The sequence below is a fragment of the Staurois parvus genome, unplaced genomic scaffold (genome assembly GCF_062004578.1).
Source record: "Staurois parvus isolate SC_StPar_1 unplaced genomic scaffold, SC_StPar_1.0 ptg000646l, whole genome shotgun sequence".
NCBI classification, from domain to species: domain Eukaryota; kingdom Metazoa; phylum Chordata; class Amphibia; order Anura; family Ranidae; genus Staurois; species Staurois parvus.
In genome coordinates, this window is record NW_028318442.1 from 827,505 (window position 1) to 844,482 (window position 16,978).

At 46.5% G+C, this 16,978-nt stretch overlaps 1 protein-coding gene across 7 annotated transcripts in view; it reads left to right on the plus strand.

Moving 5' to 3' along the window:
• GSE1 (Gse1 coiled-coil protein) overlaps positions 1-16,978 on the plus strand; it is a 555,158-nt gene that overhangs the window by 504,947 nt on the left and 33,233 nt on the right. For 4 of the 7 annotated variants that reach the window (XM_089693986.1, XM_089693988.1, XM_089693989.1 and 1 more), the window contains 2 exons: positions 1,305-1,523; positions 15,910-16,109. In XM_089693986.1, coding sequence (XP_089550112.1) covers positions 1,305-1,523; positions 15,910-16,109 — 419 coding nt within the window. Of the gene's footprint in view, positions 1-1,304; positions 1,524-2,299; positions 2,361-15,909; positions 16,110-16,978 lie in introns of those variants that run through there. The other 3 variants (XM_089693987.1, XM_089693992.1, XM_089693993.1) reach the window with 2 other exon arrangements.

Sequence of the window (16,978 nt, forward strand, 5' to 3'; positions counted from 1 at the left end):
GTCTCCTCCCATGCTAGTCTCCAGGACTTCTCCAGAGCCTCCCTCATCCTCTGGAACGCTCTACCCCAATTTATCAGACTATCGCCTACTTTGCTGACTTTTAGGCGAACTCTGAAAACCTCTCTCTTCAGGGAAGCCTATCCTGCCCTCAGCTAATAATGGAATCTTCTACTCCTCCTACCAGTCCATCCCTCACAGTTACTACCTTTTTGTACCACCAGCCCCTCCCTCTTAGATTGTAAGCTCCAAGGATCAGGGCCCTCCTATCCCTCTTGTATTGAACTGTATTGTTGCTGTATTGTCTCCCTTTATATTGTAAAGCGCTGAGCAAACTGTTGGTGCTATATAAATCCTGTATAATAATACTTAAGAACGCAGGCAACGTGTCATCCGAGAAATCGCAGGGCGGCCATCTTGCTGCTTACTGCATGCTGCCACGCAAGGTCCGGCAGAGCTGTCAGCAATCCCCCATCACTGCATGGCCAGTTAACCCTTACATATGCTATCTAAAACTTAAAAAAATATTTTTTAGCTGGAGTTACATTAAAAAAGTACCTGTTCCAACTTACTTACAAATTCATCTCAAGAACAAACCTACAGAACCTTCTCTCAATCTTGTTCATAACCTGGGGACTGCCTGTACAGCTGTGATTGCTAACTTCTTAATAAAGTCTCAATTTGGTAAAATGTCAAGATTGCAACCCAGTACACAGCAAAGATACATGAGAGTCCAAGACCCCAGGAAGAGGGGATTCTATCCCTGAAACAGGCCAGCTTTCAACTGATAAAAAAAACAACTATTTGCCTAAGCTCACCAGCAACTCCTTTTCTTCATCTCAGCATAATGTGCGGCGGTGTTGGGTTGATGTCCGGGTCGCTGGGAATAAACACCTCTCTTGTTTTTCTCATTCAGTTTTTTTTCTTCTATATACTTCTGGTTCTTAGAACTACATAAACATTCGTTTCATCCCGATGTTTGTCTGGAGAGTGTTTTTATTAGACCAAAGATACGGAGTTACATCAGTCTTCCTTTTTCCCAAGAGAATAACCATAACCTCAATCCAGATGAATACTTCTATAGCAGGATAATGAGGTGCTTTAGTGTGCTGCATTCCATAAAATATTGTGTGCTTGGATGACAGGGCCTCTTTGATTGCAGAGATTTCTTGTGACACGTTTAGTAAATAGCAGCCAGTCCTGCCCTGTAGTAGTAGTAGTCATGTTTTTTTTGTATTTTTTTTTTTTTTCTTTTGTTTTTAATTGTTCTGCTTTAGCCTTATTTTTTGTTTTTTCCCTCATTCCAGGCATGAACCATGAGCCAAAGTCAGCTTCCATAGGAATGCTTTCGACAGCCACTCGGACCACGGCCACAGTCAGCCCCCTCACTCCCTCCCCTATCAATGGCTCCCTGGTACCCAACGGCAGCCCGGCGGCCAGCAGCGCGCTCTCAGTCCAGTCCGCACCCTCCTCCAGCTTCGCCGCCGCGCTGCGCAAACTCGCAAAGCAGGCTGAGGAGCCCAGAGGTAAGGAGAGATGTTCGGAAAAGCCACGTCTTGTGCATGTGTGCATGCCAGAGTCGCACCAAAATTCAAAGGGCCTGATTTCCAGGGACACTGCCAGAAGTTTCTGAGCCGTCCCTGGAAATTCCTTCCACAATTTTCAGTGATGTCCCGTTAAGTCCGTCTTTTCCGCATGTGTGATTAGTTCTTGTCTTTTTGTGTAGCTTGAGTCTTTACAGAGGCATTCTAACCAAAACTGCCATTGCAGTTCATAGAGCCTTGTGAGCAGAGTCGCCCAACAGTATATCCTAGGATCTTCTGGGGGTGAGCGCTTTTCTGCTCTGCCTGATGCGACCATTCATGTGGGAGTCCTTTTTGTTGTACACATTAAGTTCTTTATTTTTTTTTTTTTTACTTTTTATATTTTGGCATGCTTGCTCATTGCATTTCAGACTGCTAATTCTCTTCTTGCTGTGCATAGAACCACAAGGGTGACTGGCTGGGAATGTGCAGTAAAGCTGGAGTCAGGTGGTGGGAAACAATGGCGGGATCCATTTAAAAAAAAAAAAAAATTCTGTTACTCAACCAAATCTTCTAGTTATGTCAATGAAGAAGGGGATTGATGGGAAGATATGGGTTGGGGGGGGGGTAATAGCTGGAATAGCTGGTATCTCCTCAGCCAGCTGATTGAATATTCCTGTTTATGTCAATAGAGATGGGGATGAATGGAAAGATGAGCTATTGGAAGACACGGTGTCATGATGGGGGAGTGGAGTGAGCGATCAAAGTAGTTATCTCCCCAGCCAGGGTTGGGGAGCGTTTCCAAAGCCATGAGACCTTCAACCAGTCTGCCCCAACAGTGTATGTATTTGTAATTCTGTAACTGGATCTGAGCTAATCTGTATACTTCCACAGAGGACTATAAAAGTACAATCCCTCTGCAGTATTGTTATACCAGGTTGTGTGTATATATAATGAACAAAAAGCAGGCTACCGTGTGTGTGTGTATGTATATCTATCTATGTATGTATGTATGTACATGACAACAAGGCTTCCAGAACGCATACATTTCTTGCAGTGGGAGACGTGAGACTGTTAGGTGTAGAAGAGCTTGGACACCTTTTTTGCCCCAGGACTTCCCAAGAGATACATTATATGGCCAGCAGGCTGACGCCAATTATCAGGCCTATATCAGGCTGTTGGACACCCCATTCTAAAACATGGTGACTATATAGGCCTCCACTCGTCTAGGAAGATTTTGGAGTCTGTGGGACTTTGAGTTCACGCTTAGGTGCTGATGTTGGATGAGAAGACCTGGCACAATAAAAGTTTAAATTTATCCAAAAGGTGTTCTGTAAAGTTGAGGTTTAGGGCTATGAGCAGGACACTTGAGTTCCTCCACACCAGACCAGTCAAACCAGGTCTTTATGGAGCTGGCTTTGTACACAGGGACACAGTTGTCCTGAAACCAAATTGGTCTTCCCCAAACCATTACAAGGTTGGAAGACCACAATATCTGTTTGCAGTAGTATTAATAGTATCCTTCAATGGAAACACCTGAACTCCATCATCTGTAGGGGAGTCCACAGAATTTTGCTTGTGTGTAAGAATCCCGTGAGTGATCTAAGAAAGTAGAAATACCTGCTTTGTTAGGGCTGACATTGAAGATCTAGGAGGCATGGATGTTATCCTCCCTATAAACAAGCTGTAATTGGATATTTACTATATACACTATATTGCCAAAAGTATTGGACACCTCTCCAAATCATTGGATTCTTATGTTCCAATCATCTCCATGGCCACAGGTGTATAAAATCAAGCACCTAGGCATGCAGACTGCTTCTTCAAACCTTTAAGAATGGGTCGCTCTCAGGAACTCAGTGGATTCAAGCGTGGTACCGTGATAGGTTGCCACCTGTGCAGTAAGTCCATCTGTGAAATTTCCTTGCTACTAAATATTCCACGGTCAACTATTGTATTATACCAAAGTGGAAGCAACTGGGAACAGCAACTCAGCCATGAAGTTGTAGGCCACGTAAAATGACAGAGCGGGGTCAGCGCATGCTGAAGTGCGCAGAAGTCGCCAACTGTCTGCAGAGTCAATAGCTAAAGACCTCCAAACTTCGTGTGGCCTTCAGATTAGCACAACAACGTAGAGTTTCGTGGAATGGGTTTCCATGGCCGAGCAGCTGCATGCAAGCTTTACATCACCAAGTGCAATACAAAGCATTGGATGCCGTAGTGTAAAGCACGCCGTCATTGGACTCTAGAGTAGTGGTGATCTGTTCTCTGGAGTGACGAATTACGCTTCTCAATTCAATGGACATGTCTGGGTTTGTGGTTGTCAGTACTTGCCTTACTGCATTGTGCCAAGTGTAAAGTTTGGTGGAGGGGGGATTATGGTGTGGGGTTGCTTTTCAGGGGTTGGGCTTGGCCCCCTAGTTCCAGTGAAGGGAACTCTTAAGGCATCAGCATACCAAGACATTTTGGACAATTTCATGCTCCCAACTTTGTGGGAGGAGTTTGGGGATGGCTCCTTCCTGTTCCAACATGACTGCGCACCAGTGCACAAAGCAAGGTTCATAAAGACATGGAGGAGTAAGCTTGGTTTGGAGGAACTTGACTGGCCTGCACAGAGTCCTGACCTCAACCGTATAGAACACCTTTTGGATGAATTAGAGCGGAGACTGCGAGCCAGGCCTCCTCCCCCGACATCAGTGCCTGACCACATAAATGTGCTTCTGGAAGAATGGTCCAACCTTCCCATAGACACCCTCCTAAACCTTGTGGACGGCCTTCCCAGAAGAGTTGAAGGTGTTATAGCTGCAAAGGGCGGGGCCAACTCCATATTGAACCCTACGGACCAAGACTGGGGGGCCATTAAAGTTCATGTGTGTGTAAAGGCCGGCCGACCAATACTTTTGGCAATGTAGTGTATATTGCTCTGTTACCCTTGGATGATATTGTGTGAGACAACGGGAATGTTGTGTTTTAAAAATGTGATGGGAACACTGAAATTTGGGGTAACGTAGATAAACTATTTTTGAAATGTTGGCTTCTATGTATTGCCTACATATAATGAAATTTTTTTTTCTCTGCCATTGCACATAAAATTAATCCGATGCGTTTTCTAGGATTAGCCATGAATTGAAACTTTCCGTTCGTCCATAATGAGACGCATAACAGAAGTGTTTACTTCCGATAAGGAGACTAGGGTCATTTTCTTATACGAATCTTAGCATTCCAGATCGATTTTTCTTCCTCTTCTAGACTTTCAGTTTGCTGGTGAAATGCATCTTTCCCTGAAGGGAGAGCCACATCTGATCTTGGTTTATGTGGTTTCTTGGCGCAGCTTTTCTGTACCCAACTCTCCAGACGTTGGTGTAGAACGTGCTCTGTTTGGTGTTCCTTGATAGATGAAACGTGGAGCGGTATGTGAAGGATTGACGTTCTAGCAACATTTCACATCAATGGATGAATCGTGCAATATTTAATGAAACGAACTGTATGTGAAGTGTAGTGTTTGTGTTGCTTACCCAGAATGGTTTTGATTGGATTATCTGGTTTGACAAATCCAGTGCTGTGGAATTGGCGAGTAAGAAAATAAAAAACGCACTTTAAAGCTATCTTTTTGCCATAGGGCGATACACCTTTCCTTTCTGCCAAATGGAAGTAGTCTAGTGGTGCCTTAATATTGATGTAAACTAATTTTTTTTTTTTTTTTTTTTTTTGATTTGGCATTTTAAGGCTACTATAGAACACAGCCATGTCTGTGTGAAAAAAGGTAAGCCCCTCATGGGGTATGGTCCCCTGAAGGCTGAATCCTGGACAGAACCTAAATTTCGACCCATGGTAAGCTGATTCTATAGATGACATAGCATAGGGAAGATGGCACTTTAGCATCGCTGTTTGGTGACTACATGTCCCGACTCATAACTTTTGCTCTAGCTAGGTTGCCATGAAAGTCCCAAAGGTGTGTGCTGGTTGGAAAGTTGTGGATGTTCCAGTGCAGGGCCCTCTTAGCAAGGGCAAATTTTAATCATGGGGGTGTTCCATTCTTGCTTATTCACTATAAAGTCTCTTTTAATGAAGCTGTATGCTGACAAGATATGTGTGTAAGGTATTGTTATAGTGGCACTTATATTTGGGGCTATGTATTCAAGTCAAGTGCCACCCACCCCCCTCTCTCCTTGGCTTGAACTCGGCCAAGTGCCCCCCCCCCTCTCTCCTGGGCTCGAACTCGGCCAAGTGCCCCCCCCCCCCCCCCCCTTGGCTCAAACTCGGCCAAGTGCTGCCCACCCCCTCTCTTCTTGGCTTGAACTCGGCCAAGTGCCACCCACCCCCCTCTCTCCTTGGCTTGAACTCGGCCAAGTGCCACCCACCCCCCTCTCTTCTTGGCTTGAACTCGGCCAAGTGCCCCCAGCCCCTCTCTCCTTGGCTCAAACTCGGCCAAGTGCTGCCCACCCCCTCTCTTCTTGGCTTGAACTCGGCCAAGTGCCACCCACCCCCCTCTCTCCTTGGCTTGAACTCGGCCAAGTGCCCCCCCCCCTCTCTCCTTGGCTCGAACTCGGCCAAGTGCCCCCCCCCCTCCTTGGCTCAAACTCGGCCAAGTGCCCCCAGCCCCTCTCTCCTTGGCTCAAACTCGGCCAAGTGCTGCCCACCCCCTCTCTTCTTGGCTTGAACTCGGCAAAGTGCCCCCCCTCCTTGGCTTGAACTCGTCCAAGTGCCCCTCCCCCCTTCCTGGCTTGAGCTCCAATGTTGCACACGAATGTTCATTACATCCATGTTTATGGCTTTACTGTGAGATCTGCCTTGTACGTAGAACAGACCAAATTGCTTTTGAATTTGTATAATTGCGCCCATCCCCCTTCGTTCTGTAGCATCCTATTTCCTATGCTCGCATTTGTTTGCGGTCTCTAATCCGCTCTCATTGCACCTGTTCTCTTTTATTGTTCCCCTGTATGTTTGATCCCCTTGAGCTCACTTTTTCCTGTCCCTGCCTGGCTGCAGGTGTCTGTCATATGTACTCCTTCCCACCCCCCCTCCTTACATTGCTGCTATCTGTCACTGACAGCCAGGCAGCCGCCCCGGAGCTTAGCCCTAGTCGGGGTCTCTCGGAGGTCTGGCTGGAGAGCAAGAATACTTGGCTCACCGGGGCAGCCAAGGGAGCCCTCCGCTGACAGCCTATTTTTCCAGTGAAGAAGGGGAATTTAACGGCGGCAAATTAATTTCATAATTAAGGTAGAAATTACCGGTCGTTTTGTAGAGTACATTAATCTCATAAGTGCCCCATTTAGTGGGATGTGAGCAGCGGATGAAGCTGTAGAGCGGGGAGGGGAGGGCTCTGGAAAAGCCTTTTTAATATTCCCTGGTTAGGAGTTCATTCCACATTTTCCTCCGCACTGGACTAGAGGATGTCGATTTTTATCTTCTGCAGCCCTGCTGAGCCTTCACCCCATATGCTCCCCTTGTTATCAGAATGCATGCTGCAATTATAGTCTCCATTACATCGCTTCCTGAAAACATTTTATTTTTCCAAGGTTTAAAGCTGAGCTCCAAGCAGATCTATACAAAAAACGCACAAGTTAATGCAGCTCTGTAATCCTACATCATTAAATGTATTTTTAACTGCAGCAGAAGCACAATGAATCAATCGTGTATTGCAGTGAAAGAAGCATGCTGACCAGGGTAGAGAGCAGAGACGAGCTCATTAGTCTACAGTGTCTCCTGTCCGTGGTGGGAATTGGAATGGGACCTGTAAATGAAAGTGAAACTGCAGCAGAGAAAGATCAGGTTCTCTCCCTTGCTAGATAGGACTCTCGCAATCCAGGGAACCTGATCATACTATGCAGCCACATAGCACTTGCAGGAGGTAGGGCGCCCAACGCCCTGTACACACGATAAGAAAATCGTGCGAAAAATTTTGCGGAACCACTGATCGAATGATTTTCTCTTCGTTGATGAGCAGGATGTTTTAACCGATAACGATATTGTGAACGAAAAAATTCAGTTGAACAACCGTAAAAAAAATGTTGTCGTTTCGCATACGAACAATCAATTTTTCTATGCGGTGGTACGAAAAAAATCTATCAAGCGCGATCACACATGAGCGGAAAAACAGAAGAGGACTCGGATGTTTATGTCCAAGCAGGGGCGGACTGACCATTTGGAAACTCAGGCACTGCCCGAGGGCCCGGGGTCAGTAGGGGGCCCCATGAGATGCCCCTGGTACCTTTTTTTCATAGGCTTTTTTGAGTTTGGGCAAGGACACAGGGGCCCCATGATCCCCTATTGAGGGCCCGGGGTCAGTAGGGGGCCCCATGAGATGCCCCTGGTACCTTTTTTTCATAGGCTTTTTTGAGTTTGGGCAAGGACACAGGGGCCCCATGATCCCATATTGCCCGGGGGCCCCATGAGTTGTCAGTCCGCTCCTGTGTAAACACGAACAGAAATCCAAATGTTAAAAGTAGATCGGCCGAATGAGATCATGAAGCCAGAATTCTGCAGATTATATTTTATGTATCACTATTTATGTATACAGGTCATGGAATAAACTATATTATCCTCATTGCTGGTAATCGTTGTGTATATCGATCGTTCTGGCCGGAAGGGCGTGGCTACAAGGTCACACGCACAACGCATCACTTCCACTTGTATGGAAGACATCAACACTACGTATTGCCCAACGAGCGATTGTTTTAGATTGGTTAATGTAGGCCACGATTTTAACCAATGAACGAACGCCTCTCTGTCGTCGGATGACCGATCGGTCGATTTTCTAATAGTGTATTCCCACCTTAGAGTATGCCAAATGAAATGAAATCACCTGTGAATGTTTCATCTATTTACTTGGATGTTTGTTTTGGTTTATGCAAGTTTGACGGTTTGTGTGGTTGGAGCTTCTTGTACAAAGTTCATATCTAAAATGCACTGGATTTCAACTGAGGCTTCTGTAGTATATAGTAGAGCTCAATAACATTTCAAGTCTGTGTGAATACATTCCTGAAGCTCCACCTCTTATTAAAAAGCTGTCCTTGAGCTCCAGCCTAGTGACTTTGCCTAGGCTGAGATGTCCTTTAGTCTGCTGCAGGAAGGTGGAAACATTTACTCAGTCTCACCTCCCCCCCAGTGATGTGTCTGCGGAAACAAAAACACCACCTGCGCTCTATGGCCCAGAACAAGGGTGGATAGATGGAACTTAATTATTTATTTCAGGTTCTTATATAGCACCATCAATTTACACAGCACTTTACATATATATTGTACATTCACATCAGTCCCTAACCCTCAAGGGGTGTACAATCTAAGGTCCCTAACTCACATTCATACATACACATACTAGGGACAATTTAGACAGGAGCCAATTCACCTACCAGCAAGTCATTGGAGTGTGGGAGAAAACCGAAGTACCCGAAGGAAACCCACACAGGCACAGGGAGAACATGCAAACTCCAGGCGGGTGGTGCCGTAGTCGGGATTCGAACAGAGTACTGCCAGGCGGAAGTGCTAACCATTTAGCCACTGTGCTGCCCACTTGAAGAAATTCACCACCAAAGCATCAAAGGTTGTGCGGCTCCAAACAAGGCTGGGGAAGCCCCACCACTACTGTAAAGCGAAACAAAAAGCGCACCAACCTTGCGCATTACCTCAGTAAAATGTGATTTTATTGAATTTTTAAAATATACTCAGAGAAGTATAACAATGGGCAGCACAGTGTCTAAATGGTTAGCACTTCCGCCTGGCAGTACTAGGGTCATTGGTTTGAATGCCAGCCACGGCACCACCTGCCTGGAGTTTGCATGTTCCCCCTGTGCCTGCATGGGTTTCCTCCGGGTACTCTGGTTTCCTCCCACACTCCAAAGACATGCTCCAGGTTAGGGACCTTAGATTGTACGCCCCTTGAGGGTTAGGGACTGATGTGAATGTACAATATATATGTAAAGTGCTGCATAAACTGTCGGTGCTATATAAGTACCTGTCACGTACCTGATGGGAGACTGAAATGACGAGGTCGGCCTCACTTGTCACTAGCCCTGACCCCGCTGGGGTTGGAACAGAGGGAGTCTAGGGACCAGGGGGACAAGAGCACCAGTGGTTGTTGTTTGCAGCTCTTGCAGATGATGACCTTGGAAAGCTGATGATCCTCTGATTCAGGCACAGTAGAAGTAAGCAGAGCAGGTCTTGTAGATTGCCAGGCGTGCACCAGAGCAAGGCAGGTAGTGAGGACAAGAGACAGGAGCAGTGTCATAGGGATAGCCAGGGTCATCAACAGGCGGGCAGCACGGTACAGAATCAGAAGGAAAGCCAAGGTCAGGAGCAGAGCCGAAGTCAGGAACCAGTATCAGGAGCGCAATCGGAGTCGGGTCAGGAACACGCCAGGTCAGCAACAAAGGAATCACACGGGAACAAGCAGGACACGGGGGAGCTGAAGACCAGTCAGCACTCAACATGGGCAGAGACGCTCTCTTTAAATAGGCCATCTGGCGCCAATCTTCGCCGTGCGCGATCGCACATTTCTGCGCGCATGCGTTCAATCGGTAATTCTTCTCCTGGAATTCCTATGCGCATTTCCGATCGCGATTCGTCTTGCCGGAAATCACTTACAGTACCTGTAATAAATAACAAGCATATAAAATCCTTAGCGAGACTCAAGGAGTATGAGACCAGCGCAAGTCTTATCACGAGGGAAGATTCTCAGTCAGGCTGATGCGTTTCGAAGGGAGTCCCTTCTTCAGAGCTGAAGGGGGGGGCTCCCGTCGAAACGCGTCAACCTGACTGAGAATCTTCCCTCGTGATAAGACTCACACTGGTCTCATACTCCTTGAGTCTCGCTAAGGATTTTATACACTTGTTATACTTCTCTGTGAGTATATTTTAAATTCAATAAAATCACATTTTACTGAGGTAATGCGCAAGGTTGGTGCGCTTTCTTTTTGTTTCGCTTTACAGTGATGTGTATGCTGCAGACAGGAGGAAGCATTTCCTCAGTCTCCCCTCCTCCAGTGATCAGGCTGACACATTCTAACCTTGTAGAAAGTTGCGCATTTTTGTCAGACATTTTGTCAACACAGTCAAGAACTGCGCAGACGCCAGGACTTGCATGACTGTGTCATCTCTGATTCCACTTCCCAATTCAGGACATAGATTTTTTTATTAAGTCCGCGAACGTGCGAAAAAACGAAAAACCCGTAAGTGTTCACAAAAAACGTGCAAGTGCAAAACGCCACACAAAAAAGTGCACTTAGGGGTGTGCTTTGTCCTTCCCCCCGAAGGGGATGGACCTCTACCCTGATCTCCCGGGGCACGAAGCTCCTGACAGGGACAAGGTTCCCATTTGGTCCACCTAGCCAAACGGCCTGGCGGACCACCGTTCCTTGTGGCCAGCCAGAGCCAGCCACTCAGTACTTGGCCAGGGGGGTTCTCCCAAAGAGAAAACCCCCTAGGGACAAGGGAGGAAGGAACCAAAAGGCCACACATCCTCCCCCTAGACTTCAGGGCAGGCCCGAGGACCCACACCCTCCATCCTGTGAGGAAATAAAACACACACATAAGAGTAAAGTGACAAAACGTGGGAGAGTATAAATTAAATAAAAAATAAAAAAAGTGGTCATGCCAAATTGTGCACAGACCAGGCCCTGAGGCCTGTAGCAAAAATTGCCCCGAACTTAGCCAGAAGGCCTTGTCCTGAGGGCGCTGTGCAGAAAAAGTGGTGAACACAGTGGCCATGTGCCTTTTCACACTGTGGGGTCCCACACCCAGGTGTTACTAAGAGCACCCCTGAGGCGACCACTGGTTTGCGGACTTTCTGCCTTCCCAGCCCCTGGCCAGACAAGGTAGATCCGCTCAAATCAGGAGGTACTGGGCCCCTCTGGCGTTCCAAAGGGGAATTGCTCCCGGGCCCCAACTCCAATGGGCACCACGGTTTCTGTTCCCCCCGTATTAACCATCAGGACCCCCATCATACCAGCAGGGGTACTATACAACCAGTAATTCCCGCAAAGCTAGAATTCAGGACATAGATTTTTTTTTTTTTTTAAGCCCGCAAACGTGCAAACTACAACGAAAAACCCGTAAGTGTTCACAAAAAATGTGCAAGTGCAAAACACCACACGAAAAAGTGCACTTAGGGGTGTGTTTGTCCTACCCCCGAAAGGGTTGGACCGTTCACCCGATCCCCCGGGGCACGAAGCTCCTGACAGGGACAAGGTTCCCATTTGGTCCTCCTGGCCAAAAGGCCTGGTGGACCACCGTTCCTTATGCCCAGCCGAAGCCGGACATCCAGTACTAGGCAAGGGGGTTCTCCCGAAGAGAAAGCCCCCTAGGGATCAGGGGAGGAAGGAACCGTATGGCCACACATCCTCCCCCTAGACTTCAGGTAAGGCCCGAGGACCCACACCCTCCATCCTGTGAAAAACACACACATAAGAACAGAAAAAGTGACAAAACGTGGGAGTGGTTTAAATAAATAAATAAATTCAGGACATAGATGGCGATACTGGACAAAGCCTGAACAAAGATGGTGCCATCCTTTTTGAGAGAGAAACCGGTTACGGCATTGCCAGGAGGAGTTTGGTGACCCCTGTGAGAGATAATAAATACCTGGAAGGGTTGTACTGACACATAACTATTCTTGTATCCTGGCCAGCCATGGTGCGCCTGTCTCCAGTTCTACTGTCCTGTCTTGTTTATTGTCTTCTCATTACTACATTGTAACAGCCCAGAATTGCCTTTTGCAATGGCGATGCCTTTTTGCATATTTGGGTTGGAAAGTGAATGAGGTGGTTGCAGTCACAGCAAGGTTATCCTTTTTCATTTCTGAAGAGTTGTGACAATTCCAAGACGACCCCCACCCCACCTCCCAATTCTAGCTTCAGGCTTTGCTGTCATTCTTCTACGTGCTTTCGCCGCGGGAAAGGTCATCCTCGCTTGGACCAACGAGCGTGACCAGGCCGAGCTGTTAATTGCACACCTTCTGCAGGTCTGCCAGATAGGCTGGCATCGGCGCGAGGCAGGCAGGCGGGGCGCACAACAAAGGTGATAGCGCTGCACCAGGACGCCTCGACTCTAATCCCAATTAATTTCATTCAGCCGGTCCGAGCAGAATGCCAGCAGTTAATTACAATGATCACACTGTTGCTTCTCTTTAAAAGCAGGAGGTTGTAGCGCTGCAAGGCCCAGCGCCGTTAATTGCCTGACTCACAGGGAAGCTATTGATTTGGAGCCGTCAGGGACGGCTCCCCGGCTCAGAAAGGATTACATCCCTAATTGTTCCTAGCCTTCCGTTAACAAGATACGCTTCAATAGCGACTCTGAACCTTATCAGCCTCTGTGCGCTGTAATAAGCGGCTTCTTCCTTCCATCCTCACATCCGCACTCTAACGGGAAGGGGGGGGGACAATGCAACTAGATGTGCATCTCCAAAAATGCTGCCCTGTTTTCCAGCTGCAGGGGCCCTGTTTCTCCCCACTGGATCCCCCCGAGATATGACAAACTGTCAGGGTGGTTAAATCTACATCATCGATAGAACAGTTTTGGGTTGGACTGACCCTTTTATTTATTTCAGGTACTTATATAGCGCCGTCAATTTACGCTGTGCTTTACATATATATATTGGGCAGCACAGTGGCTAAATGGTTAGCACTTCCATCTGGCAGTACTAGGGTCATTGGTTCGAATCCCAACCCCGGCACCACCTGCCTGGAGTTTGCATGTTCTCCCTGTGACTGCGTGGGTTTCCTGTGGGTACTCCAGTTTCCTTCCACACTCCAAAGACATGCTGGTAGGTGAATTGGCTCCTGTGTAAATTGTCCCTAGTGTGTGTATGTATGAATGTGAGTTAGGGACCTTAGATTGTACACCCCTTGAGGGTTAGGGACTGATGTGAATGTACAATATATATGTAAAGTGCTGTGTAAATTGACAGCGCTATATAAGTACCTGAAATAAATAAATATATATTTGCACATTCACATCAGTCCCTAACCCTCAAGGGGTGTACAATCTAAGGTCCCTAACTCACATTCATACATACACATACTAGGGACAATTTAGACAGGATCCAATTCACCTACCAGCATGTCTTTGAAGTGTGGGAGGAAACCGGAGTACCCGGAGGTAACCCACGCAGGCACTGGGAGAACATGCAAACTCCAGGCAGGTGGTGCCATGGTTGGGATTTGAACCAACGACCCTAGTACTGCCAGGCCATAAAGTCTATAGAGCTGTAATGCGAAGGCCTGGACACAGAGGTGAAGACTTTGCGGTGCTGGATGGATTTTGGGTGAAGTGGTTTTTGAATGCAATGATGCAGAAAGGAATAGATGACACCAAATGGAAAGACTTTCATTCAGTTTTCAGAGAGCTTTTTTTTTTTTTTTTTCTTTATTAAAACCAAAAAAGAATGTATACAAATGTAACAAAGTATCAGTATTGCATTGTTTCATTTGTATTTCAGTATGGTATCACTAGTATAGCATGGCTTGTGCTTAAGTCTAGAAGTATTGTATATTTTTTGGGTGTTTTTTTTTTTTTTTTTTGTTTGTTTTTTTTTACGAAGGAGGTAAAAAAGGATAAATGCACTTTGCTACAAAGTATACTTGTCCTTTTAAGTCCATTAGAGCCTTCTTGATGGTTGAGGCCTGTATGAGAACTTTCAGAAATGTGGAATGGGCTTGTTTTTTATTATTATTATTATACAGGATTTATATATTATTATTATACAGGATTTATATAATATTATTATTATACAGGATTTATATATTATTATTATTATACAGGATTTATATAGCACCAACAGTTTGCTCAGCGCTTTACAATATAACGGGAGACAATACAGCAACAATACAGTTCAATACAAGAGGGTTAAGAGGGCCCTGATCCTGGGAGCTTACAATCTAAGAGGGAGGGGCTAGTGGTACAAAAGGTAATAACTGTGGGGGATGGACTGGCAGGAGGAGTAGAAGATTCCATTATTAGCTGAGGGCAGGATAGGCTTCCCTGAGAGTTCCAGAAGATGGGGGAAGCTCTAGAGAAGTCATGGAGACGAGCATGGGAGGAGGAGACAAGGGAGATAGAGAGCAGGAGGTTGTACAAGGAGCGGAGAGTACGGTTTGGGTGATATTTGGAGACAAGATTGGTGATGTAATTTGGGGCGGAGTTATAAATGGCTTTATATGTGATTGTTAATGTTTTGAATTTTATCCGTTGGGCAATGGGAAGCCAGTGGAGGGATTAGCAGAGAGGGATGGAGCACACTGAGTTCAGGCCAGTGGAGGGATTGACAGAGAGGGGTGGAGGCCAGTGGAGGGATTGGCAGAGAGGGGTGGAGGCCAGTGGAGGGATTGGCAGAGAGGGGTGGAGGGATTGGCAGAGAGGGGTGGAGGCCAGTGGAGGGATTGGCAGAGAGGGGTGGAGGCCAGTGGAGGGATTGGCAGAGAGGGGTGGAGGCCAGTGGAGGGATTGGCAGAGAGGGGTGGCAGATACAGAGCGGTTAGTAAGGTGGATGAGTCTGGCAGCAGCATTCATGATAGACTGAAGAGGGGATAGCCTGCGATTTGGTCGGCCAATGAGGAGGGAGTTACAATAATCAAGCAGCAGCACTCTACTGCCCCCCTGAATAGTGACCTGTGACGGATCCCTTTTCTGAGGTCAGAAGAGCAGCAGATGCCAGATGTTGAGTAGGCGATACTGTCCTTTTTTGGATTGCATTTGCCAATTGGTCCTATTCACTTGATTAGGCTGCATTTTGTAGTGGTATTGCCTGCCATACTTGGCATGCTGTATAATGTATTCCACAATGCTTGCTTTCTGGCAATATGTACTACCCCCTGGAATGTAGATGAGGTGACTGAGCTGTGGTTTTACCATCCCCTGACCAGTTTTTGTGAAGAGCACTTACAGTGTGTAATCAAGTGATAGAGCCACTGTGCGTCAGGAGCCTGTATTACTTTATAATTGGCAACAACTAACCTAAAGTAACAGCACGATTCTTGGGACAGATGGGCAATCGTGTCCATTTTAGATCTGGTGATGAGACCAGGGTGTGTATGGTGTCCATTGTCCATGTATTCCTATGGGGACTGTTATAGAGGCCCTGAAAGGTGTTGTCACCCTCCTCCTGTGCTTCCATACAGCAAAGCAGGGCTGGGAGGAATCACAGCATTATAGGGTCTTTTATCAAGCAGTGAATGTGACTTTCACCAGACATTCCCCGGTGGAGAATAAATCCCTGCCACTTAAAATACATGGAAGATTCACCTGCAGTGAATAATTGCTGAATGTCAGATCCACCATTTTAAATATGTCCCTATGTGCATTACGTTTTTCCATTGTGCGCTGGACTGAAATTGGCTGTTTTGGATATAAACCTTTTGGTAATCGTTTAACATGCAACTTCTGCTCCTGTTTGCAGGATCGTCCATAAGCAGCGAGTCTTCCCCCGTGTCCTCACCGGCAACCAACCACAGCTCTCCTGCCAGCACGCCAAAAAGGGGTCCGATGGGGCCGATCATAGTGCCCCAAGCGGGACACACTGTGCCGAACACACCACCCGTAGTGACCATTGCACCGACAAAGACCGTGAATGGAGTATGGAGGAGCGAGGCCCGCCAGGTAAGAGGAACCTCTTCCAGTTATGGAACAAATTCTTTGGACACCTGACTGGTCGGTATACCTACAACTACATGGGCAAATGCTTAGGAACTCCAAAAGTATGTGGACCCTCCCGCCAAATGACTGAGTTAAGGTGTCTCCATTGAAGGGTACAGTTAATAGTACATTGTAGACAATTGTACCCTTCGAACCTTGTAGTAACAATTTGATGAAGACCCTTTCTGTTCCACCATGACTGTGCCCTGTGTGCAAAGCCAGCTCCATAAGGACATGGTTTGACCAGGTTGGTGTGGAAGAACTCGAGTGTCCTGTAGAGTCCTGACCTCAACCATTGGGATGAATTGGAACATCAGTTGTGAGCCAGGTCTTCTCATCCAATATCAGTACCTGACCTCATAAAAGGTCACAAATTTCTACATATACACTCCAAAACCTTGTGGAATGCTTTCCGGGAGGAGTGGAGGATGTTAGTTGCCCTCCTTTGCAGATATTAATGGCAATGGAATTAAGGCATCAAATCCATATAAATGGCCGTGATTTTGGAATGGGATGTCATGCAGGTGTGATAGGTATCTCGGGGCCTTTGGCCAGGCAGGGATAGGCAGAACATACATGTTGGCATGTTAAAGGACCAGTAAAATAGGATACAAAGTTATTTTTTTTTTTTTTTTAGCATTTATCATTTTGCTATAAAGCTATCATTCTTCCCTTTGTTCCCTGTCTGTTGATTCAAAATTCTTACAAATACAAGAGTTTTAACTGCTTACTAGATTAAAATTAACTCCTTGTGGGCAACATCTTATTTCCATTTAAAGGGATAATCGTGATCTAACGCAGGCCATAGATGGTACAATCCCTTGATTTCAACC